The sequence below is a fragment of the Gallus gallus genome, chromosome 17 (genome assembly GCF_016699485.2).
Source record: "Gallus gallus isolate bGalGal1 chromosome 17, bGalGal1.mat.broiler.GRCg7b, whole genome shotgun sequence".
Lineage (NCBI taxonomy): Eukaryota > Metazoa > Chordata > Aves > Galliformes > Phasianidae > Gallus > Gallus gallus.
Genome location: NC_052548.1, coordinates 5,968,885 through 5,995,020, shown reverse-complemented (window position 1 = coordinate 5,995,020; position 26,136 = coordinate 5,968,885). Strand labels below are relative to the sequence as shown.

The window sequence follows — 26,136 nt, the reverse complement described above, 5'->3', positions numbered from 1 at the left end:
GAGTTCCCTTTGCTGAGCCAGCAAACCCTGCCCCAGCAGCAAGGAGCCCAACCACCAGGAGGTGACAAACATGAGACCAAGGGCTGCTAGAGCTGAAGGGCTTCCAGCAGCAGGTCAGTCAAATTCAGAGTCACCAGCTGGTCTCATTCACAGCTGCTCTTCGGTGACAACACCTCCAGCTGCTCCATTTGCTCCAAAGCCCTGCAGAAGCAGGTGAGCCTAAAGCCACACATCATAGCAAAGATGGGGGGAAAAAAGTGTAAAAATGCAGAAGGGAGCAGGCAGCAGCAGCAGCCCTACAGCAGCACCCACCAGCAGTACATCCCCTGTCCTGGAGGGGGTTTTGCTTTGCAGAGGAAGATGCATGGCTCCACGGAACCCTGCCAGCAGCCGTGCAGCGGGGCTCCCAAATACCAGCATGGAAATGGGCATGTGCATGGCTCTTTTACCAAAGGAAATACATGGCAGGTACGAAGCACTGTTGGGAAAGGGGTTGCTTCCAAACGCACTTGGCTAGCAGCTGAAAATCCGTCTGAAGTAGGTGGTGTTCAGGAAAAAGACTCCTTATTCCGTAAGGGAATCAACTCTGGATAAAATTCCCATTCAACCCCTCTTCCCCCCTCCCTTCCCCCCCTTCTTTTTGGTGTTTTATTTTGAATGAGAAGACCATTCAGGATTTTCATTAGAGAGCATCCCATTTTGAGCACAGAATCACAGAACCTCACAAGTTGGAAAAGACCTCTCAGATCCTCAACCCCAACCCCACCCCCTATGCCCACTGACACAGCCCTCAGTGCCACATCCCCATGGATCCGGAGCACCCCCAGGGACAGTGACCCCACCGCTCCCTCCAAGAAGGAATGTTCCCTAACACCCAACTTGAACCTCCCCAGCACAAGGAGGCCATCACCTCCCGTCCTGCCGCTGTCACCTGGGAGCAGATATCTACCTATCCATCTATACCTCTCTCAAAAGAAAACCATCAGGTAGTTCTTCCCTCTTGTTTAAGAAGCCTCTCCAGGTGACTGAAGCTGAACTGTTCTGAAGAAAGCTGTGTAATCAGTAGGGAAACAAAACAAAGACAAGGCAACAAAGCCAGCCTGCTGCAGCTGCTGTCTGTAAGGCCATCTCCCTGTGAGAGCAAACTCAGGGGTAGCCCTGCTTGGGAAGCAGCAATCCAGACAAACACTGTTTACATGCATTCCCATACCCCTCTCCCCTGTGTTACGGAGGTCATTCCTACCATCACTTCTCATTTCCAGTAATCTTTTCTTTTTCCCAGCAGTTTAGCATGCCATCTTCTCCACTCCCCACCTTACATACATGTGCTGACTTCAGAAGCCACTCGAGTTCACACACACAACAGCAAACCACAGCTTCCCTGTTTATGAATTGCGTTGTAATTGCACTCCCAACAGCAAAGCACGGCACGGGGAGTGCCAGCAGGCAACACACCAACAAGGGGACAACCGCAGTGCCTACAGGAGCGGTTTGGCCTCAGGAGTCCCACAGCCTTTCCCCCTCCCAGGCACACTCCTATTCTGAGGCTTAGTGAGACGTTTCCAGCAAGAGGAAAACCACCACCCCACGTAACGCCCCCAGAAAAGTGAAAGAGGGACGTAATCGTCATAAATATCTTCTCTTCCCGTAAGTTTAAGCAAGGAAGTAGAACTGGGAAATGAGCCCTTTTCCCATCCAACCCCTCTCTCTGAGAGCTCTCATGCAGACTGCTCACACTTTCTCCTGCTCTGGAGGAAAACTTCATTCCTGGCCAACTCCAGCACCACGGTGCAGTCATAGTACAGCACTGGAACACCGAGAGCCCTGCAGCAGACAAAGCTTCAGTGTTCCAACTGCCTTGCAGAGCTACCCAGACTTCCTTTGCAGTGAGGCTCCCATTGACGCTGCTCAGAGTCCCTGATTCCCCACAGCCAGCTCAGCATGCTCACCAGGAACAAGGAGCACAGGAACAGGGATAGCATGTTTAAATTGCATTAAACAGTCCATTAGTATCTACTTAAAATAGCATCAATACCCAAATATTTTTCCCACGTTGACAGTCCTTTCCCCCAAGTTACCAAAAGCCTCAGAAACAGAAGAATTTCCTACTGAGAGCACTCTCACTGTTATATCTCACTGTCATATTGCTGTTATGTTACGCCTTAATGAGCTACACAGAACATTTGGAATTATCTGGATTAGGAGTGTTTTTTTCCAGCAAAGACATCAGTTCTTTACCCCGAAGCTCCTTTCCATCACCACATCCCAGATCCCAGGAATCCAGCAAGCACCACCAGTTCACTGATGGCACCTTTCACTCTTCCCTTTTGCTCAGTGATCCAAGGAGCTGCTGACCCCTTGCCAGAAGGAAGCCCCAAAGAGAGCCTTAGATAACAGGAGGTGTTTTGTCCTCCCCTTTCTTAGCTCAGCCCTGCAAAGCATTCCATTAAAAACCCAGTGCCAATAAACAGTGGCACAGAGCAGCACCTTCCACCACCGCTGGCTCTGCCACTGAAGCAGGTAAAACATCACTGTGGTCAAATGGCCTCAAACAAAGGCAGGCAGAACACAAGGGAAATACCTTTCACTACAACAAATGAGCTGCTCAGAAACTCAATCCGTCTTTGAAAGTCACAAGCTGCTGCCAGCAGCTGGCTGAAGGCACCACTCCTATGGCAACAGGCAGCATTCTCCACTCACTGACCTATCCTATCAGTCCCTATCCTTCTCCTAGGGAAGATGCAGGCTGAAAAGCCAGCTGAGTTTCTACAAGCAGACAACCAATGCTCCAACAGTCCGTATTCGGCAATGGAGATCGTTTCAGCCATTTGTTAAAGCGATGGTAAACGTGTAAGGCAGCCCAGGCCTCAGCAGAATCTCTGTACATCCACTTTGTTGTTATTCATAAACAAAGCCATAACCCACACGGCTCAAGCGATGAGTAAAGCAGCAATCCTACACAGCAGCAAGAGCTATTCACATCTGTCTCCTGAGAAGTGAGGTCGTCAGAGGCGAAGCACCTTCACACACAGCCAACTTAAAAGAAAGCAGACATAAAAGGAGAACACAGATTACAAAGTTAGACTTTTATTCTGTTAAAGTGTCTGATCTTACACGTCTCAGAGGAAACAATAGCAGCCTTCGGTGCTTACGGTGGAGGTGCTGCTCATCAGCTGCCCGAGCAGCCCCGCATACAGAGCCAACGTCTGAAATGTTACACCAAGCACAGGTCCTGCATGCCAAACCACAGCCCTGCGAGTGCATCTAGAGAATGGGAGTGAACCATGTCTGAGCTGTGAGTAGTGCCTTACTTAAGTGGATGCATCTGTCAGCTGTAGATGACTCAGGCCCATTAGCCCCCTTCTCATTAAGTTTAGCCTGGAAAAATTCTTCCCATTGTCCAATGAACTCCCTTTAAAGGAGAGATGGGAAAGAATGGAAGGGTATTTCCAGACATTCCAAACTGAGCCTTTGTGTGAATGCACACGCAGTTCACCTTAGTTTTTGGGGTCCAACAATTCAAGCGCAGTTACTTTTGAACAGGGATTTCAGATGGGATCTCTGGAAGATTTCACACTACCAACACAGTTTAACATGAATCCAACACTGCAGTTGGAGGGATGGAAAGGAAGAGGCTGAAGTCTGACCATACTCTCGTCCAGTTCTGCTTCGTGCACTGTTACAGTGCAGACAGGACAGGAAAACGTTTTGGCACATCTTTGTTAAGACTACAGAATCCACTGCGTGGCCAAACAGCAGTAAAAAAACCAATTGTTTCTAAATGCAAGGAAAGGAAGAAAATCCAAACAAAACCTAAATGATAGCTTTCCTATTTAGCATTCACACAGCCTTACCGAGGGTAGCATTTCAGAGCAGGTGATGCTACCACTTACAGTACAACATTGGTCTTCAGTGAGAAAAGTCACACCAACATATAAGAAATCTCTCCGTGCCCTCCACAAACAGAAGGAGAAGAACCAGAGGGAACAGCTGGCTTCAGGCAAAGATAACCGCACGTGCACTAGAAGGGACAGTGCCTCAGTGGAGAGTTTACCTTAATGTGCCCCTAGAGAAGGCACAGCTATCGAGGAAAAAAAACTATTCCTCCTCTGAAGGGCTGAAAATAAATTGAGAAATCAAATCATGAGAGTCCCTTTCCAAAGTGGAAAAAGGTAAGGGAGGAAAATGATGTCACAGCTGTTAAATGGTATCCTGGGGTGCATTAAGAAGAGCATGCCCAGCAGGTCAATTGAGGTGATCCTCCCCCTCTACTCTGCCCAGGTGAGGCCTCACCTGGAGTACTGTGTCCAGTTCTGGGCTCCCTGGCACAAAAAAGACAGGAATCTCCTGGAGAGAGTCCAGCAGAGGGCCACAAAGATGGCAGAGGGCCTGGAACATCACTTATAAGGAAAGGCTGAGCAGGCTGGGTCTGTTCTGCCTTGAGACAAGGTGACTCAGAGGGGATCTGATCAATGCCTATAAATACCTTAGGTGTGGGGGGCAAAGGGACGAGGACAGACTCCTTCCAGCTGTGTGTAGTGATAGGACAAGAGGAAACGGCCACAAACTGAAGCATAGGAAGTTCCACATAAATGTGTGCAAGAACTTCACAGTGAGGGGGACGGAGCACTGGAACAGGCTGCCCAGGGAGGCTGTGGAGTCTCCTTCTCTGGAGACATACAAGACCCACCTGGATGCCTACCTGTGCAACCTGGCCCTGGGAGCCTGCTTTGCAGGGGGGTTGGATTAGATGATCTCTAGAGGTCCCTTCCAGCCCCTACAGTCCTGTGAAATCAATAACAGCTTTTCCCCATACATATCATCTCCTGCAAAGGATGTGTCATTGTTCCGAAATTCCTACAATCGTGTTAGAACAAGAAGAGGAGCTCGGCGTGGTTCAGCAACAGAAAGCCACTTCATGCTATTTATGGTAATGACACCAAGCATTTGCTTTAATTAAAATGAAATTAGCTAAGTGGAGTGTAAAAATGGTAATAAGAGAAATAAAAAATGAGGTAGGACATTCAAGAAGTGACAATTAATACCAGAGAACAGCACATCACGACAGATACCTGTAACAGCTTGTGTTGGGCTTACGTTTCACCATTCAGACTGAGGGAGTGAATGGATTCCCACTGCTGAGTTAACTAGGGACCAAAACAAGAAGTCAGAAAACAACCCAAAAGAAAAACTCCATCTAACATTCCAGTGCATAGTTTCAGAGATACAGCAAGTTTTAACACATTTAATGGGTTTGGTACCACCCACCTTACAGGTGGTTCAAAGAATCCATTGTAACTTAGTACTTTTTGGGGTAGTTGGAGTGAAAGGTAGAATTCTGTTTTTACTAACCTTCTGTCCTAGCACGGGGTGAGCACGCTCAAGATCAACAGGGGGTCCAAGAATACATTCAGCTCAGCAGTGCTATTAAGGAAACAGTTTTAATTCAAGTTGTTTTACGATTTAGCAGCTAATAAATCTGTTTTGCTACCAACTAGAGTGCTTTGAAAAGACAGGCCAGGATAACAAGACACTGACCTGTTGATTGTCTGCTTAAGGTGAGCTTTTCTTCCTGGACATACAGATCTATGTCAGAAAAAGCAGAGCTTCAGTTTGACAGAGATTGAAGGAAAAATTATAGCATATACTGACTGAACACTTGCAAATGAAGAAGGATTGTTGATGTAAGCTCATCCCTCAGACTGAGCAACCCAGGCAGGTATGGAAGTGGAGTGAATCACTCTGCTGTGGGTTGAGCTTTACAGGAGGTCCAAGCTGCAAATGTGTTCAGGACCTCCCATTTCAGACCCTATCCTTTCAGTTTTAAAGCTTCCCCCATTTCATCATATGAAACTGATGCTATGAAATCACTATCTCTTTCATGGAAGACCAAGAAGCACATGTCAGGAGCAGGTAAATATTGCTGTCTTCCAGAATGGCAATGTATTTTCGTGCCACCTGTGTTTCTGGTACAAGAAGCTATCAGACTACTTAGCTTTCTGAGTGGCAGCATTGAGATATCTCAAGCCCTAACAGCCACGACTGAAAAACTGAGCTTTGAATATTGAAAAAGGAGCAAAAAGCTAGTGTTTCCATGCATGATCAATACTGGCCTGTCTTGAAATTGCTTTGTAGACCTCAGGCATAGGGCAGTTTCTACTCAGCAAGCAGCAGAAGTATAGCTGTCATTTAATAAGAAGTTAGAGGCTCACTTCTAGCAGAAAAGCCTACTGTCCACTTCTCCTACGGATTCGGCACTGAGATACACAGCAGAGCTCAGGAGATGTGCAAGCTTCTAGAAGCACTACAGCATAAAAGCAGGAGCTGCTTATAGAAACTTCTGGCCTAGCTGCACAAAGCTTAGTTGGCATAAGTATCATACCTAGAATCAAGAGTTAAAGCATTCATCTACAATGACCTAGACAGACAGGAGAAATCTGTTCCTGTAAGCTAGGTTAAAATCCTACGAGGTACATTGCCTTTCAGCCCTGTCTAGCATAAAACACACATGTTGTAAACAGATTACCCAGTGGCCTTGAATACAACACAGACTTTAAGCCTCTCAATTCAATTGTCATTACTCTCCAGCACAGTCTTTTGGCACAGAATAAGGAAGAAAACAAGGTTTCCTTCACCATCCAAACAGCCCCTATAGCCACCATAAGAAAGTGCCTGGAAAACAGTACTGCTGTAGCTGAGCCTAAAGCCATTACTGCCTTACCCAAGTAGCACTAAGTCCACCTTGCAGTTCCTGTCCCACCAAATCAAAATGCTTGTGTACATGAACCCAATCCAAAATGCATCAGCACCGACACTCCTGAGCACCAGTGCTTGCTCTGACGCAGTGCATTTTGGAACAATACTGTTTCCCATCAATTTGGCAGTGGCTCCAACTCTAACATAATTTGAACACTAACCCTGTTAGAAACACTGCCTTGCCTTCCAGATAAAGAAAATTATATTATTCCTCTGGGCTGTTTAAAGCTTAACAGTGAACTAAGGGAGGCAGAATTTACATCTTCCTTACAAGCAGTTTTATAAACAGATTTCCTAGATTTTAATACAGCTTTATTTAAGCATCTGAACATCAACAAATCCAGAGCCCAGTTAACATTGTTCATGGTTTCAGCATGTTTAGTGTGCATATTTCATATCTTACATCTCATGAGGAAAGCCATAGCGCCCTATTGCACCAACATCCAAGGGATCATCAGGGTTTGCTATGCCAGCACTCTCACTGGCAGTTTGTCGGGAACTGCTTCAAAGATGGCTGCAGCTTCCTCCCTTTGTACACACAGGAAGCCTCCAAACACTTCATGCCTGTTAGCAGCACAGAGACGACCTGTTGGCTTGATGTGGAGTATTGCAATCAAGACCTGCAGTCTGTGAGCCTCCTATCCCTTCCAATGGAAAAGGGCAGACTTTGGGTGTATCGGAGACACACCTTAACCACTCCACCTCGAGACATGAGCAGCAGCAGCTATCACAGGTTATCTACCCCGTGCAGGGTTTTGTCAAACAACACCAAACAGGTCAGACTTGTTTCAGTAAAGATTGCTCTGTTCAAGGGATCTACAGATCAGTCCTCAGAGGATTCTCATACTGCTCCTTAACAACAGGGGAACGAAACAGGCAAGAATAGGACAGGTTATTTTTCCAGCACCAAGTTCAAGCAGCCTTAGTCTCTTACTTAACACAAAAGGTTAACAGGAACTGACAGCTGCCGAAGGGTGAAAGACAACAAAAAACAATCAAGCAGGTCTGTAGTTTTTGTTCCTAAAAAAAAAAAGTTGGCAACAAATCTAACAGCTTAATGGACAGGGGCAGAGGAAAACTGAGTTATTCCTCTTCACTATAGACACTGCCAACCCCAGGGGACACCTTGACACACTGGTTTTATGTTTGCAATTGTTACGTGACAGTATCAGGAACTTGAAAGCAGCTTGAGAACTTTAAAAGCCAAGATCATGAAACAATTCAGTGCTTCTGGGAGAATAGATGAGACAGACCAACTGCTTTTAATCCAGATCTTCTGTATCATCCAGATCATTCGTATTCTAACCATTTCAGAACAGGCTACAGGCCTGGAATTAATTTGGTTTGGGCCTCCAATCATCAGTTGGAGAGAAGGATGCTATGTGATTAACTCATCAGCACAAGTGACTTGAAACTGCTAAAAAGTGCAATCTCTAATGCACAGATGGAGTTCTGGGGGGAGAACTCCCTCCCCAGGGGAAGACAACAGGGTGTCAAATGTAAGGGGGGAAAAAACAATTAGTAACAAAACACAATCCTGCATTCAAACTGATGTCTGAGATAAATTCACCCCCCAAAATCCCAATGCCAGCATTTAGGTAAAAGAATCAACTCTCTGTATCCTATCCCTACCAGTCTGTGGGGCCTCACTTACTGAATCACTGAGTTGGAGGGGAATAGTATCAGGTGTCACAGACATGGAGATACAGGAAGTTTCCTAGACTCTTGATCATCGCTTGCAGGACACTCATTCCCTGACACTATAATCCCCATCTGAAGCAAGGCAGCAATCCCCACATTTCCTTTCCTCCTCCATCCAAAGGAGGTCAATCTCTTTTCACCAGCACCACCCACTTCACTCCGCTTCCTGTCCAAAACAGCAGCAGCATCTTACTCCCACTGGCCCTTGCTCAGGAGCCATCTAACCTGTCTTGATCCTCATCCTGATCCCAAGCTTTCCACATCCTGCACCTGAGGCAAGAAGCAGCCTCAGAGTCATGATTGTTCAGGGACTCCTTGGCTAGTTTGATAGTGATTGGAGAGGAGGAAGGGGAGGATCTGGGAAAAGGGGGACTGGAATGGCCTTGTGTTTCCTTCTTGTTGGTCAGAGGTTCCTCCCCTTCTTTCAGGGGCTCAAGCTTGCTCTTTGTCTGCCCTCCACAGCCGCTCTTTGACTTCCAAGGGCAGTGTGTTGAACAAGTCCTCCTCCACCACAAGCCCGCTGCGTTTCAGCAGAGGGCACTCTCCCAGCTCCACCGGCAGGCACTCCAAGCGGTTCCCTCGCAGCTCTATCTGGGATAGGTTTGTCAGCTCTCCAACACGGGATGGGAGCGACTGCAGCACATTGTTTCCCAGGTTCAAGGTTCTCAGCTTCCTGCACTGGAACAGCTCTGGCGGGAGATTCTCGATCTGAAGGAAAAAAAAATCAATTACAGATGAAGTCACCAAATAGAACACACGCTCATAAGACAATAACAAGGTCACACAAACTGTTTACAAAGTTCTCAGTTGTCCTTCCTTAAGTGAGTTCCTGCTTTCTACCATGAGGACTGCTCCTAAAGTAAGCAGTTACTATAGCATGAGGCCTCCCAGCACAGCTCTCCCATTGGCCATTCTTCCCCAGCTCTCAGAGCACCACCATGCCAGCAGATCTCAACTACTTGGCACCTCTCAGCTTTGAGGTCTTACTGTATCAACCTTTTTAAACGTTATTCTTCACATCTCACAGGAAGGCTAAAAGCTTTCTTGTATACTTTCATCACGTATAAGATATGGTAGGTTTCTATGTACTGCATTACCTGGAGCAGACACTACACGAGTACAGTTGTCAGGCCCTGAGAACTGAGAGCACTCTATCTTTTCTGTAGGGTTTGGTATTGTTGCAGGGTCTTCATAGGCTTCAAATTACAAGGTGGTCTTTTTTTTTGGACAGTACAACAAAAAATGAAGTCACCTTCTGTTAGCTTTCCCACCACTGCCTTCAAGTCACTAACTTAACAAGTCTCATTTCCTTTACTGCAGTACTCCTTCCAGTGAAGGAGATAGATAGATAAGGTTTAATGAGCACTAGGCCAGGAATTAAGTGCAGCAATTCAATATTCTCCACTAAGTTGAAAGCCTCATCACAAAGATTATTATTTGCCCTTATACAGAACCATGTCTTTTTAAATCTTGAATTATGCATGACATGGCTAAATTGAACTGTAATCAATTCTGTATGAAGTTCAGCTCAACCAAAAGCAGGGACGAGACAAGACCAATTAAAAACAGCCGAATTCAGCCATTGTTATTGGTGCTGTCAAGTGTTACATGAACAGCAACATGCAATTAAGTGATCACAGAAAGGTTGAGGTTGGAAGGGACCACTTGGGATCATCTAAGTCCAACCGCCCTGCTCACAGACTTCTGAAAATAATACAGCTATTTAAGGAACAAGTATTGGTTTAGGAAGGAAGCAGTGTGCTATAATATGGCCTGCTTCCCAAAATGGTACACCGGTACCAGCCAACACCAGCAGCTTCTGTTTGCTAAGACTGCTGAGCTAAGAGAGGACATTTGAGGTAACTCCTGGCCTTGGGAAAAGCCTGCCTACCAGCCCTTGTGCTCCTTGCTGCCACTGCTCCCTGTAAGTAACTAACTCTGAGGAGCCCCAGGGTAATAGTGCTTTGCCCAGGCACCTGCAGGGGATATAAGCAGCTTAGCTGTTTCACTGGGTTCGCATCACTTTCCACTTCCAAACCCAGTGGAGCAGAGGATGCTCCACAGCTTTCCTGTTGCATTAGTACTTTCACACAGTAAAAGAGGTGGTGTCACACAGTGCTGCAGAAAACAGAGTTGCTTCAACTCCTTTTCCTCCAAGGGGGGCTCCAACCCAGGACTGCAGAAGGTAAACCACACATCAGCTCTCAGGAAGGTGTAGCAGCAAGGTTCCCAGAAGACAAATGGCACAGAATTATCTGGGTTCTGAACAGCACAAGGAGTTAAAACTTTCTTCATTTTGCTTAAACACCAACCTCAGAAAACACCCCTCTCAGCCACATTCACCCTGACAATATATTTTGGCTTTCAATCTGGTATGAAATCTGTGCATACCAGGAAGTTCTGAGCTTAAGCCACCCATACAGAAGGATGCACACACCCATACAGAAGTATACACCAGAAGCCACTGATCAGAGCTGTCTGTGCTTTGTACATTCTGGTAGATCCTTTTGCAACTTCAGCAAAGAGAGTGACTGAAAGCCTCAACAAGTCTTCCAGCTCAGCCACAGTCTGTGTGATCACAGGTTGATCTTTGCCACCTGGTAAATGAGGCCTCCTTAATCCCCAAAACAGTAACAAACACGCAGGAAAACCCATGGGACAGTTTGCTTTAAGCAATTAAGCCTCTTCCAACCCAAGGGTAACCAGGCAGCATAGCACACTTGGTCATCTCCCTTGCGACCTGCCTTGCACTTAAGCCAAGTCTAAGTCTTAACTGCCAAAGTCCATCTGGGATTGCACAAGAAAACCCATAGACATTGCACTGAGGCATAGTAAGGTGCCACACTTCCTACTCTCTAAGTCAAGTCTGATGGTCAACTGACAAACCTGGTTTAACCTACTCTTTCCAGAGAAAGCACACTACAAAAGACTGTTTTACTTTCTCTAACATAACCTTTGTGGAACAAGACAACATATTTTAAATGTGACAGATTAAGAATCATGCTTCTTAAGTCTGTAACATAGAGCTTCTCACACAAAATACACGTTACAAGACTGAACTACAGAGTATTTCCCAGAAATAAGTAGTACTGCATGAAAATTGTGAGCTGCACACATGCACATGCTCGACTGGCTGCTGTCACAGTGTATGCACTTAGCTGAAGTACAGTGAATAAGTACTACATTACAACTAGTTTCTTAGATCTTCATTTTAAGACCAAAGCTGATGTCAATCTAGGGAATACAAGCTTCTAGCTGCAAAGAAACAAGCTGGAGACAGGCTTTAGGAAACTGTCTCTAACTGCTACTTAAAAGCAATTTCCCTGTAAAAAAAAAAAAGAAATGCTACAAGAGCTGTTCAACGAAAGAATTATTCCTGGAGTTATTTGCCTTAGATAAAGCCCTCAGAAAAGAACTAAAGCTTGGAAATTTAAATAGAACAGCAGCGCCAGGAACGTTTCACACACCACTGTGACCCATTTAGTCCCACAGATAACAGACGCACCAGAATTTCCTGTGCTCACAGAGGAACACTGAGGCTCCTGCTCACTTACCCTGTTGGCTGTCACAGCTAGGTTCTGCAGGTTTTGAAGAAGTCCTATGTCTGGTGGTATGGAAGTCAAGTTGTTGTGGCTGAGATCCAAATAGCGAAGTTTTCTGCAATAGAAGAGCTGGGTAGGGATCTTTTCTATCTTGTTACGATTCAGGTAAAGGCGCTCTAAATTGGTGAGGTTGCCTATTTGCATGGGGATGTAGGCAATGTGGTTGTACCACAGTTTAAGGCAAGTGAGACGATGTAAGTGCTGGAAGCTGATGATTTCCTCAATGGTCTTGAGGTTATTGTCCTTCAGGTCTATCTCCTGCAGATTGTGGAGGCTGAAGATGGAGTGAGGAATGCGCTCCAAGTCACAACGGATCAACTCCAGCTCTGTCAGGTTGACCATTTTCTTAAGGCTGTTGAGAACAATGAGCTTGGTGCCCTCATTGTTGATGGAAAGCTTCTGAAGATGCACACCAACATCTGTCACCACTTGTGGCAGCTTGGTGAGGTTACTCTTCAACCTCAACACCTTCAGCCTCTTCAGCTCCCTCAATCCATCTATTACAATGTACCGGTTGTTTTCAGCACTCAGATTCCCTGTCAGATGAAGCTCTTCTAGTGTCTTCAGGCTATAGATCCAAAGAGGAATCTCCTTGATGTCTGTGAACTTGATGTGGAGAGATTTTAAATTCTCCCTCAAGAAGGCCAGGGCTGGAGCCTCAATTTTGGCAGCGGTGTGATAAAGCCATAGTTCCTTAAGGCTGGTGAGCTGAGCAATGCTTGGGGGAATGGTGACATCAGGGATAAGCTCCAGCTTCAAGACCTCCAGCTCTATGAGGTCAAAGACTGTGTCAGGAATGCCACTCAACATGAACAGATGCAGTTCCAGCTTATCCTGAGAGTTCTTAGTGATCCTCTGCCGCAGCTTCTCTAAAGTCCACTCGTTGTTGAGGTTCAGCTGCCGCAGCTTGTTCTCACTGACCTCTGACAGAAAGACAGCAAAGCGCTTTGAATACAGGGGGTCATACTGATCAATCAGATGGAGCATAAAAGCAAAGTCATTTTTCACATCAGGAATGTCACTGTAACTGCTCTCTTCACGGATAGACTCAAAGGAGTATTTCTTGAGTGATCGCCTCAGCATCCACCAGAGCGTGTACATGCAGATCAAGCCATAGACTACCACCAAACTGATGTAGAAAGATGCCAAGATTTTGAAGAGAGTGGCCAAAGGATGAGCACAGCGATACATCCTGTAGCCAGTCAAGCTCTCAATGTCCACCTTACAGTCAACATCAAATGTTATGTTGTTGACATAATAAACAGTATAGCAGATGATGAGAATGAACTTGATTACTTTGATGATGGTCTGTCTCATGTAGAGGCGGTACACTATATCTCCCTCTTCCACATGCGTACGGAACTTTTTGACTTTTTCAAAGAGTGCTTTGGCCTGTTCACCTTCCTTTTTGTCCAAGACACCCGTCTCAGATCGGTCCACGATTCCTTGCTCAATTCGAGACTTTGTTCTCTGCAGCATGGGAACAGTGGCTTCCACATCCTCACTGACTGTGGAGGATTTCTTGTCCATGGAGCCATTCATTTTCCCAAATGCTGGCTTGGTATCGCTCTCTTCCACCACTGTCTCAGATAGTGCCCTCGTTGTCCATGGAGAGTCAAAACACTTAAGCAAAATAGACACAAAATGCTCCAGCTTGGAGCTGGTCCTTGGAAACTTGAACCAGAAGTTGCTACAAGCCAGGAAGATAAGAGTATGTAGCAGCACCAGATAAGGAAAATACTTGGCAAACCAGTGAAGGCGGTTCTCATAACACACCGCATCCACATAGTTATACTGGTGCCGGTCCAAATCATATTGAATCCCTGTAGGCCCTGTATCAGGGGAGGGAACAAGACTAGAGTTATAGTATATACGCTCTGGGGTTACAGCTGTCCAACCTCTGACAGTGTCATTGCAAGAGTCTTTGGTAATCCATTTACAGGGCAAACAAATCATTTTGTCCTGGGTGACCTGAAGTGTCCCTCCAAACACTGCGATCATCAGCATCACTATGGAAATGTAGTCCGTGAATACGTCCCACCATGGCTTCAGGATGCGGTATGCTGGCTGAGTGTCAGCAAAGTATCGCAATTCAGTGACTGGAATCATGATTCACCACCTGAAAGGAAAACAGAAGCAGGCATTACTAAAACTCTTTTGTTCTGCTCTCCTAGAGGGTGTCAGAAAATTCGTATTTTAAGTGCTGGCAAAGCAAGACTGAATTAAGTCCTAGTTTCAAGTCACTTGGCTACAAACAAGTGAGACTACCTGAGTGATGTACCTGGTTACAGCTGAGGCTGTAAAGTTACTGTGGTGGTGTTCATCCTCACAGGTGAGTAGTTACAAGGCATCAGAACAGGTACTTGTCATTAGCAGTCTGCAGGTGATAAATTCACACTGAAAAAAGGCTTCCAGGACTAACTTTAACTCCTCTGACAGATGAATAATTGGAAGCTTTCAGCTTTGTCCAGGGATATCATTTCAGGAACAAAGGAATTGGACAGCATTATTAGAGAAAATCCACACACGCAGCACAGTTGTCATGTGTTTGTTACTCCTTTACAGAACTAAGTAACTCTGCATCTCTGTGGCTCTCCAATTGCAGAGGCAACGAAGAGGACTTACAATCAGTAGTTATATTTCCTAGAACCACTACATTGACGCAACTCAGATTTGATTAAGAAAACTGGAAAAGAACAAGAAGTTGCTTGATATCATCCCTTTTCCTTCCACAGGAAGAAGTTCTGGCTCTCCACCTCTGCATCAACTTCCCAAAGAAGCAGTACTTGCCTACAGATAGGCTCACTTCTGAAATCCTGTAACAGCTGCTCTTTGTTTTCTTCACATCACAAGTGTAGGAAAGGGGAAGCATACTCAGTATAAGAATTCACTTCCCTGACCAACCACTCCCACCTAGAGTTCATCTCAGCTGGGATTTAAGAGTCACAAAGGAAATGAAAAGGTTCTGGGAAGAGAGACCTTATGGCAGAGCTTGTTCTGTCCTTCAGAGTTCCAGAGGGAATAAGCCATAGAAAACCCACAAGCCCAACAGATCTGTAAGTGCAAACTCACCAAGCATCCCCTGTATGTGACATGCAACACAAGTGCATGAAGTCATTATACCTTGTTCTAATGATGCTGAAAAGGCAGTAATATCACATCATGCTTGCTAGCAACATTCAGGAGCCAGACAAGCACAAATCTTTGTCAGTTTGAGACTCCTATCAACTCAATTGTAACAGAGCAAGAACAAAAGTTCAATCCTGTTTCCTTAGCCCATAAGGCAGCATTCGTACAGGCCATCCTGACCAGCCCTGGGGAACTGTAGGCTTGAAAGCTGCTTTTTATATACCGCTGACTGAAGCCAAGCAGAGTGACCACACCATCTGCTTTTGTAGAATATGAGTTTGTATTTAAAATTAACTTCCAGGCCAGAACTGCAAAGGAAGCCCCTCCTAACATGAACTCAAGAAGCACCACACTCCCTAGAGACACTAAATTGAGAACACTATTCCCTGGTTTGTCGCTTACAACAATAAATGGTAAAATGCCAGCTTTGACTTAGAGCTACTTGGGAAGGCTGCTAGAGGTGGGCTGAAAGATGACAGCTATCCCTAAAGAAGCATTTGCCCTTCTGCCCAATCAAGCTCAGTTACTGAAGAGTGTGAGAGCCAGGGCAGGATAGCTAACATGCTGCCATACCACAAGGGAAAGCAAGGATACACACCCTCCCCAGCACCCTCTGCATCCCTTCCACTGTAATCAGACAAAGGAAAGTCCTGCACTTCTCCAGTCCAAGCAAGAGAAAGCCCAAAAAGCTTTGTAAAAGGAAAACACCAAAAGCTACTGCAGTCATCTGCTGGAAGAGTTAACTTTGTCACAGCTCTGCTTCTCAAATTCATCTATGCTTACAGGAAAGCACAGCTTCTGTTCTGCCAGATTAAGAGCTCAGTGCCCCTCTGAGAGCAACACACCACCCTAAGGGTCCACAGTGGTCCAGTGGCAGTATCTCAGCCAGTGCACACTCTCCTTAAATACTCCTGCCAGGTGTGATGTAGAGCTTCTGCTGTCACTCCTTCCAAACTACATTTAAGAGGCAACAAACACTGCTGTACCCCTCACTGCTCTCCCATAGTGCTGGCTAAGATCCTAATTCCTCTTTTCCTTCAGGAGCTTGCAGTGAGAACTCTGGTGCTGTTCATTAAAGAACTGCTCCCTACTTAATCACTTTCCTACTCCCCCCACCTTACATCGAGAGAAAAAGATACTCATCTCCTTTCTTTCTCTTGTCTAGATACCACTTCTCCCTATAGATCCTTTCTTCTTCCCTCCAGTGCTTCTTCACTCCTGGCAGGGAAGCTTTTGCAGGAATTGGGTCCTTCATAGCTGCCCACAGAAAGGTTATGAAAGAGAAATGAACTTCTCAGGAAGCAGAGTCTCATGGTTAAGGCATTTTCCAGGCCTGAGCTGCAGTGCTGCGTTGTCAGTTTTTCCTCAGTCTAAGAAATACCTCATTGCTTTTTTGCAACAAACTAACCCTGTGTTTACTTTGATTTGTATCTCAAGATAGCTAGGAAGGAAAGCAAAAAAATTAGGGCAACAGGCCTCCTAATTCTATTTACCAACCACATGGGATAGGAAATCTGCCTTTACATTGTGCAGTTACAAGACAGCTAACAAATCATCTGTTTGAATGTCCCACGATAGCCCATCAGCAGTTAAACCCTGGCGTGGTGGAGCAGGAAATCCCTTGCCCTCTAGTAACAATGATAGGGTCACGGCATGAAGAAAAGGACATTCTCAGCAAGTTCCCACTCCTGGCAGCTGTGGAGGCCCTGTTCAAGTCCAAGATGAAAAGCAATAAAACAAGGGGTCATTTTACAGAAGCTGGAGTCCCCCAGGTCTTATCTAATCTTACTTGCAGCACCTGTGGTAAAAGGGAAAATTGACCACCAAAACCTTGGGAAACCAAGGGGAAAAGTTACCGTCCTCCTCAACCAGATTTCCCACATATGCAATCCATTCCAGTTCCTGAAAAACCTGATGACTGTTCTGCAGCGAAACACAAGCGTCATTATTTTGTAGACCCCATTTCATAATCGTTTTAAAACGTGATTCTGGTTGCAACACTCCCTTCTGGATTCAGGCAGGCAGTTTTGCTGCTGGCTTTGACAACAGCAGACTAACTTCAAGAAGTCAGATTCTCAGGGCTTACCTCTGCTACCTGATGCTGCCCTGCACAATAGGGTTTTTCCCATAAGAACTGTGGTTCCAGCCACTATACAGAAACCAAGCAGGCATCTGGAACCCAGACTCTCCCACCGAGTACACAGGCAGCAGAACAGAGCTATTTAGGAAGAAGATATTGTTCTGGCACTGTAGTAGAGAAGGTTTGGGGATGAAAAGGCTCAGCTCCTTCAGATATACCTCAAATTGCATGCCTTTCCAGCTGGGGCTCAGAAACTGGCAATTTGCTCACAGTTAACTCCACCAAATGGGAGACATGGATACAGAGATTTTGAAAGAGTGCTTAATTCAAGTTTAAAGGTTGAATTAAACCTGCATGACACAACAGGTGAGAACATCATCGCTCAAGCCCTATCCACTTATCAGAAGCATAAGGAAGTTTTCCAAAGGTATAATTAATTAGGCAAGCTTTAGGAATTGCACACAGAAGAAATCTTACAAGTGTGTATCTGTCTCAAAGGTGTTTCAGCTTTCACATTCCACTCCGATTTACCATGCAGTTCTCTGAGCAGTCTCCCACTTCTCATTTTAGAAGTGCCATTACCTTTGAGGGCTTCAGTTGCACCAAAGCAGCACTGTGCTGCAATTCATATCCAGTGCAGAACAGGCAGAGTAGTTGGAGCCTGTACAGGTAAAGACCCACGTGCTAAAGTCTCACTGCGAGACAGCAAGACCATAATATATCTATCAATTCAGCCCACAAATACACTCCTAAAATCTCTGCAATATCCACATTTAGGTACTGCACATCCCTTCAGGGCCTGCAGATTTACCCAGACCCAAGCTGGCATCTCACTACATACTGCTAATCAGGCAACCTCAGGAAGGAAGGCAGAGCCCATTTAGTACAAACAAGTCAGGCTAGCATGGCCATCCCTGCATCGCTCCCAGGCACCTACCTACCATGTGCAGCACAGGTCCTCTGTCAATACCGAGCAGGCTGATACAACAGATGAAATGACTATTTCAAATTTACATAAGAAGCCTGCCAAAATTACCTAGACTTCAAATCTGAAGTATCATCAAGTATGAATATTACGTTTTATTAGGCACACCTGGAGGAAAAAAATAACTTAGAAAAACAGGGACATCCTGAGCACACCACACCTAAATAATAAAATCATTCAGAAACAAGAATAAACTTATCCAGCTAACAAAAACCTTGTATTGTAGCACGTACCTTAACCAACAAAGACCAGAGCTGAGAGCACAAATCCTTTTCACAAGATAAGACTCTCGTGATACTTAAGATGATCAAGGAATGAATAGAGCAACTACAAGAGCACAAACATCCTCTTCTTTGAAGAATTTCCCTATAACAATAACCTAAACACGCAAAGACGGAGTTATTGCTGACAGATACCTGGCTGAGCTGTGCTTGAAATTCCTGCCTGTACCTGCTGACCAGCATACCCAGCTAGAGACAAAGTGAACAGAAACATCATTGTTTAGTTTCACTGGCTGGTATGTCGTCAGCTTGACTCATTATTTGCTGAATGCTTTATCCATCCTCCTCTTCCCTTTCTTCCTTCTGTTGACCATTCTGTTGCAAACAGAGCTACTGTCAAAACAGGACTACATCCAAGATCTCATGACGTGCCCAAGAATTTCCTCAGTTTCTATCCCTTACTTCCAGGACCTCTCCTTGAAAGCATAGAAATCCTTACCTTTAGTGGGATGCAGCGTCCAAGGGAGGCAATCTCACAATACAAATTTAAATAGCTAGACAAGGATGTACTGTATACTGGACACTTGCAAACCTTTAGTTTATATCACACATTCTTAAATCTCAGTGGCTTTTGGACTGTAGACTGCAAAGCAGCAGTCAAGCACTGCTGACAGTTTCTTACCTCTCAGAAGCCAAGAGAACAAGGGAGGTGTTTGTGTGCTGACAGTATCAGAGGTAGATAAGGGAAAAGAAAAAGGACTTGGTGCTCTTAAGACTATAGCCCTGATTTTGACGAGCTGCAACATGTTACAATAAGGTTTCAAAACAGCAGAGCTTCCCTCCCCAGCATGCTGCCACCTGAAACACTAAAGAGGGGCAGAACACAGAGCTCTTTGTTCAAACACCAGGAAATGTAAAGAGCTTTGCAAGTCAGAAGTAGGAATGGTAATTTGCGCTCCCTCCCCCTTGTTTATTAGGCTCAGAATTGAAAGCAAAAGGAGGAGGTTAAAACAGAGCTGCTTTCAGTCACTCCTCAAAAACCTTCCAAACAGGGACAGCCACATGATCAACTGAAAAAGCCCAAGATGTCAGATGGAATAAGGCTCAAGTGATTTTGTCCCTCACTGTTTGTAGAAGTAAACAGCAAGGAAAGCAGGTTCCAGAGTTCCAAAAAACCACCCATCATCCTTACATCTGGGTCTGACTGCAATAACATCTCTCCTGTAGAAAATGCCTTCTGAGACAGAGAAGCAAACACAAAGTTTAAAGGATTGTACATTATTCAGACTGGCAGATGGAATAGTGGAACAGTGGCAGCCAGCACTTACACTCTTCACCTGCTGGAACAGACAACAAACTGAACACAGAGTAAATTACATTGGTTTTCACATACAGCTGGTGGTTATATAACATTCAGTCCCACCCAAGCCACAAGATACAGAAGGATGAAGCAAATTAACCAGGTAGCACCTTTACTGAAGCTCACGAAAAAACTCACCTACACTACAGACAGAACTTCTATCATCTTTACTGCTACCTTTTAATTCACCCTTCCTGTCAGATGCAAGGCTCACGTTCTTAGCAAAACACAACAGCTCCTGTTTACTATCACACAAACAAGCCTGTCCTAACAAGCACAGGGCAGAACACCTGCACAATCAGAACAATCTATGATGGAGACCTGGGTTGGCCTGCCCATTTTCTGCAGGGTTTTACCCCAGCTGCACAGAAGTGAACACACTCTGAAGTTATCAGCATCACTGATGCTTGGATCAGGGACCACATCAGTGTGATATTGCTATGGAAATTCAAATGCTATCAGATGACATGCTACAGTGATGCAAGCCAGAGAAAAAGCCTGTGTCAGCTTATAAATTATGAATGTGTGTGGTCACAGGTTTGCTAGCCAAAATTAATTTCCTTCACCATAGGAGAGATGCCTCAAGGACAGGGCATTGGAGCTTGTCTTTGAAAAGTATGATGGCTTTATTCCAATGGGACACTACAAAACACTTCCTTGTACCAACAAATGCAAGTGGTTGAATTAATTGTTACTAACTACTTAAGATTAAAAAAGACAACAAGAGTGCTAACTTGGAACAAGCAGAACAGCTTCAAGCACTCCCTCAGCTGCTGAAGTCTATTCAGCATTTAATTCCAGCATTGAAAAGTGATACAAAAAGGGGTAAACAACTGCCTTCAATTAAGACTGAAATGGTGACATTTCTAACAAGAGATTGAGAAATCAAGACACTAGACTCAAAGCCAAGACTTTTAAGCAAGGATCATCACAATTTATCGTTAACGAACTGACAACATCTACAAATTTATTAGCTTGAAAACAGCTGTGGCAACACCCAGAGAGATGAACCGAAGATGAAAGAGGATTTCAGCAAGAGCAAAGTAAGATTTCAGCTGTCAACACAATAATATTTTGCCTCAGTCTGACAGAAGAGAAACAAGCATAAATTCACCTGCTTACTCCTGACCCTGCAACCTTGTCTTTGGTATCATGAGCTTCAAAACAGTGACTACGACTTCCAGCTCAGAACATTTTCTGATTGTATTCACTGATAGATAAGAGAGGCAATAAAGCCACAACTCTAAAACAGAATCTGTTAACTAGTCCAGTGCACACAAATTTGGCACAGAGGAGCTTTATATTGCCTGGTAATTTTACAGCAAACATTAACAAAACCTGGTATAGGAGGTAAAAGCACTATCATTCCAGCGGGGTGGTTCTGACTGAATAGCTTTTAGTTTCAAATGCAGTTTGACAGCAACAGCAGGGCCGTATATAATCCAGCTATATCAACTGTACTGCCATTTGCAATACAAAATGCATGCAAAACAGCTTAGGGAAAAAGCTGCCTGGAAGCGTTCAAGATATACTCTTCAAAACAACAGAGACTGTTAAATGCCAGCTCAGCAATAGCACACATCCTAAACTGAGGCTATTTTTGAAAACACTTACTTGGAAAAACATGCAGGAAGAAGGCTTGCTACACTGCAACGAAGTATGTTTGTGTTTAATCCTTACCAAAACAGTGGTGAGACATCCCAGCATGAAGGAGCCCCACATAAAATGTAGAAACCCTCTCCTTCTGTAGTCCACCACCACTCACACGACTTCACTGTGTTTTCCTAGACGCCAGCAAGGCTCAATTTAACATCAGTAACTTTCAATTCCCTTTTAAATACTCAAATGAACAAAATCCTCCTTTAGAACATGGAAGAATTCACGAAGGCCTGTAGTTTGGATTGTACACAGCAGCACAATAACTTACATTTGAATTCCATGACTTTTTAAAATCAAGTCAGAGCACCCTAAGCCAGGAACTGACTTTCTCAACAACTGCAGCATTTACGAGAATGCAATAACTCAAAGCATTTGGGAAGTCATCACTGAGAGGCTTCAGGCACTCCACATTTCAAACATGGAAGCGTTAGATTTTAACACATGGCTTCTGGTATATCTTAGGGAGTTATTTATGCACATTCCCTTTGACCTACATTAATACAGTTACGGCTTCCGAGCACCACACATGATCAGCACAACAAAGCAAATCCTTGAACTGTCAGAACACAAACCTGCACCTCCCCACTGCTCACAATTTGACCCATCTGGACTGCATCTCTCATCTTGCAGACAAGCAGGGCACTCTGCACTACCTTTCATCACTGTTCTAGAGGACACCCAAAGAGACAAAGTTTCCAGCTACCAATCCTCACCACTGCCTAAGTGAGGCCCACAGGGGCAGTAAGTCAGTGCTCTCCTTAGTTAACCACAGAAAAAAATGTTTATGAGATGTTTACATAGCAGTACAAACATCACCCTGCTGGAAACTGAAGAATATTGACCAAAATAAACAGAGAGCATACAGCCTTAAAGTACCTTTTTTTAACTTAAGTAGTCAGGCTCTATGTGGCCAGGAGTCAGATGCACAATGCAACAGTTAAGTTTTACATCAGACAACACATTGTTACTTTACTCCCCACTTTAAAGCTTGGGGCTCACAGATTTAAATAAGCATACAACCACTCTCCCCGACACACCACCTTTTCCCCTTGCTCTTTTATCAAACATCTTATCACCGCCTTGTTTTGCAACTATATTTAAGCAGTGCTCTCGTGATTTCATTTGTGCCTTTAGTACACGACTCCCAGACTGGCCTGCAGCCCTTACCCTGCAGTTGGGTTCTGCTATCTGCACTTCAGTTCTCTGTGCTGGAAGTGGATGATGTTCCTGCGTGCTGGATCCTGAGCAGGTGCTGAAGCGTTGCATTCCCCACACGCCATGGGAACAGCTTCCCTGAAATCAAGCAGAGGTTATCAGCAGAGAGAACAAAAATCAGAGGAACCACGTTATGTAAAAGTCTGGGAAAGGATGTCTACGATTCCAGGAACAAACTAGATGGTCATTGGGAACTAAGACGAGATGCTGATAGCTGGAAAGATGTTAGAAGCTCTAAGTAAAATTTAGAAGAGGAAGCAAATCTCCAACATTTGTTCCAGAAGCCATCGAAAAGCAGGTGTTGCAAACCCATCTAAAGGAGACTCTGAGTTCCACTACTGCTACTAAACTAACAAAGACAGATTAACCTCCTGGAGGAAAGATCTAAATGCATCAGGACCCTCTGAAAACACACATCCCTCATCATTTTGCACTCAAGCAGCTATCCCCACTCTTCGCAACACATCTACCAACATGAATCTTTTCAAAGCATCGTCAACAAGAACTATAAGAGCCTTTTCTCCTTGCTTCCTGCACATCAGTGTGGGGAAGCAGACAAGGGAGCAAGGCCTGGCTCTGAAGGACCCCTCCAACCTCAAAGTCAGGGAGGACTGCAGAACTTCAGAAAGCATTTCATCAACAAGAAGCAGGAAAAAAAAAAAAACACTGGAAGAGACATCACTAGAAAAAAAGCCTATTGGTTAAGATGTTCAACCCAAGAACACGTCGGGATCGGCCAATGCCAGCATCAGGGTTGGCAGATTCAGAAGCAACCTGCTCACAATCAAAGCTTTTCCACTCCAGCCGTGCCAAACTGCTGCAAAGGAACAAGCTAAAGGAGAGGACTCGCTGACCTTCCCTCCCCACCCGGCTCCCCCCATCCTGTCCTCCTCTCAGGGCTCAGCACCGCCCCAAATCACAGCGCGACACACCCGCACACTGACAGCGCATCGCCCCTATCTGCCCACCAACCTGCCGCACCGCCTCAGGCTTCGGAGGGGAAAAAAGCAGACATTACGACAAAATGAGACGGAAAGTTAATTCAGAAAACCTACCGGCTTCAAGCTGCCCCGGGAACAAGCACAGATCGCACCCCCGCGCCAAGGGGCTGCCAGCAGCGCAGGGGCGGCCCGGCCGCGCCCCACACACCCAGGGCCGCCTCCCCCGGCAGCGCAGGGACGGCGGGCACACGGAGGAAACGAATTACTGCCCAGTCAGTCGGCGAGTCCCCCCCGTCCGCTGCCCTCCCGTCAGGGCTGCAGCCCCTCAGAACCCCCTCACCGCCCGCTGCTCTCTCACAGCCGTCCCCTTCCACAGGGGATGCGGCCCGGCAGCCCCACCCGGGCGCCCTCCGCTCTGAGAGCAGCGCGGCGGGAGACAAACAGGCCGCAGTCCATCCCTACCCACACCCACCTGTCCACACCGACCCTCCTCAGCCCCCGCCCTCTCTCACGCCGGCTCGGGCTCCTTTTGTCCGCACCGAGGCGGCCCCACCCCGGAACTGACCTCACCCTCCCGGCATACACGGCCACCAGGGGAGCGCCTCACCGCCTCTAGCGAGGAGAGAAAGAGGGCGCCGCCATCTTGGAGGCGGGCACAAGGGGAAGGGCGCGCCACCATCTTTACGTAGGGTGAGGCCGCGCAGGGTGGGACGGAATTTATGTGTCCGGATATAACGAGGGGAGAGAGGGGGAGGGAAGGAAAGTGAAGGCGTGGGCGCCATCTTAGTGCAGGGCAGAACGCAAAATGGTGGAAGTCTTAAAGGGGCAGCCACCAAGAGCTGAGGGGCTGGGGTGGGTAGTGGGACAGTGCCCTCACCTGCTGTGTCAGTACATTGGATTCCAGAATTCCTTCTCCCTAAATAAAGAGATTTACCTCTTCGTTAAGTTTTTATGAGTGTGTGTGTGTGTGTGAATACAAGTGGTATCAATAGCGAATCTATTTAGCAGTAAGAGAACAAATGCAATTTAAATAGCACGATTTACCACTTTTCCTTTTAGAACCAACTTATGCAAAGTAAAATGTGCTGAAAACCCAATTCTTGATCTCTAACAACTGTCCACCAAACAAAGACCGCTAAAAATGTGGCATTTCTCTCCTCGCCGCAGGAAGAGCGACACAGCGGTGCTGTGAGGTTTTACCCAGGAGCCGTTCTGTGGGGCCTGAGGAAGGCAGAGCGATCCTCCCGTGGTTATTTTCATACAGCTGACTCATTTGTCCAACGTTGTTCTTTTAAAAATTCATGAAGGATGCTTCAAAGGCATTCATGATAACGTCATTTAGTGCACAAGAAGCAGCACGGGGCAGTTAAGTGCAGCCAATTTGGACTGGTGGACAGCCGTGGTTGCTGCTACGGTAAAATAAGCACAGCTGTGGCTTTCTAGGAAGGCAATGGGTCTCAGCACCACAGCGGCAGGGATCTCTCCTGCCAGTGCTGGAGATGCTGACAAGCTCAGGGCAACAGCGGGGTTTTGGTAAGCATGACGTTAAGAGGGCGTTTAGATGCACTTAAATTAACATTTGCTTTCTGTGGTGCTTTAAGCAGATGCTAAGGTGGAGTTACACATTACTGTTGAGCCAATATAAAGGCCAAATCCTGTCAGAGAAGGTGGGAGTTCACACCCCCCCCCCCCCCCCCCCCCCCCCCGCCTGTGCCCCTGTCTCCCTGTTCCCCTCTGCCCTGGTGCTTTCCCAGGGCCCAGACAGCCCACCAACCTGACAGAGACCAGCCCGCTTTCTGTCAGCAGGGCTTTCTGCTGGTATAGCCCATCTCGAGGGTCTAACTCAGGGTCCAGCAACCACTGACAAGCTCAGCAGGAGGGATGGTGCTGCCAACCGCCTCAGGATGTGCTGTGTAAATCCTCCCGGGAGCAAACACAAGCTGACCTGCCAGTTGTTTGTTTCAGCGTTCGGAAGTTTAGCAAACAGAGTTTGCATCTTCCTGCACAGAAATTCCCTCCCTCTTAGTCACAGCAGGCCCAGCAGCGGGATGTCGGGTCAGGAACCACGACCTCTGTGCAGCAAATGTCAGCGCTTCCTTCCCCGTGCCTCACTTTTTCCTACTGCGAGAGAGAGACAGTAATCACTTGGAAGAGTGACACGACCTGATTCATCAGAGCACGCAAAAGGGAAAGGGAAGCCACGAGAGGACGGTTTGCTCCCTACGCCTCACTTGAGCAATGGCCCTCTCTCACAGAACTGATAGAGAACGCAGCTCCCGCGTCCCTGCTGACACTCCGTCTGAGGCTGGGTCTGTCTCTGTTACCACACACAGCAGGGCCTGGCTTTAGGCCGGGTCACGGGCAGTTGGTCATTACCCTTTGAGGAACCCCAGACCTCCCTTTCCCTGCACAGTCCCCCCATTGGCGCGTCGCAGCCCAACTGCTGCCTGCCCGCAGCCTCTCAGACTCCTCCCAGGAAGTCCCAGC

General features: G+C 46.1%; 1 protein-coding gene across 5 annotated transcripts; it reads right to left on the bottom strand.

Annotated features, from left to right (window-relative positions):
- Window positions 1-3,071: 3,071 nt before the first annotated feature.
- Window positions 3,072-24,341, bottom strand: LRRC8A (leucine rich repeat containing 8 VRAC subunit A). Of its 5 annotated transcripts, none has more exons than XM_015279568.4 (4): window positions 24,215-24,341; window positions 22,661-22,786; window positions 12,012-14,178; window positions 3,072-9,165 (listed from the first exon to the last, which is right to left on the bottom strand). In XM_015279568.4, the coding sequence occupies exons 3-4, from the start codon at window positions 14,166-14,168 to the stop codon at window positions 8,890-8,892; spliced, it is 2,433 nt and encodes an 810-aa protein (XP_015135054.1). In that variant the 5' UTR covers window positions 14,169-14,178; window positions 22,661-22,786; window positions 24,215-24,341; the 3' UTR covers window positions 3,072-8,889. The 5 variants fall into 5 exon arrangements, with proteins under 5 accessions (XP_015135054.1, XP_015135053.1, XP_003642331.1 ...); XM_015279567.4 differs by lacking the exon at window positions 24,215-24,341 and adding an exon at window positions 23,764-24,155; XM_003642283.6 differs by lacking the exon at window positions 24,215-24,341 and adding an exon at window positions 24,122-24,155.
- Window positions 24,342-26,136: the final 1,795 nt, after the last annotated feature.

Excerpts from the sequence above, each read along its gene's own strand:
- LRRC8A (XM_015279568.4), bottom strand. The coding sequence starts at position 14,168 with ATGATTCCAGTCACTGAATTGCGATACTTTGCTGACACTCAGCCAGCA. Across the intron at positions 9,166-12,011 it reads TAGCTGTGACAGCCAACAGG|ATCGAGAATCTCCCGCCAGA; the intron begins GTAAGTGAGCAG and ends TTTTTCCTTCAG.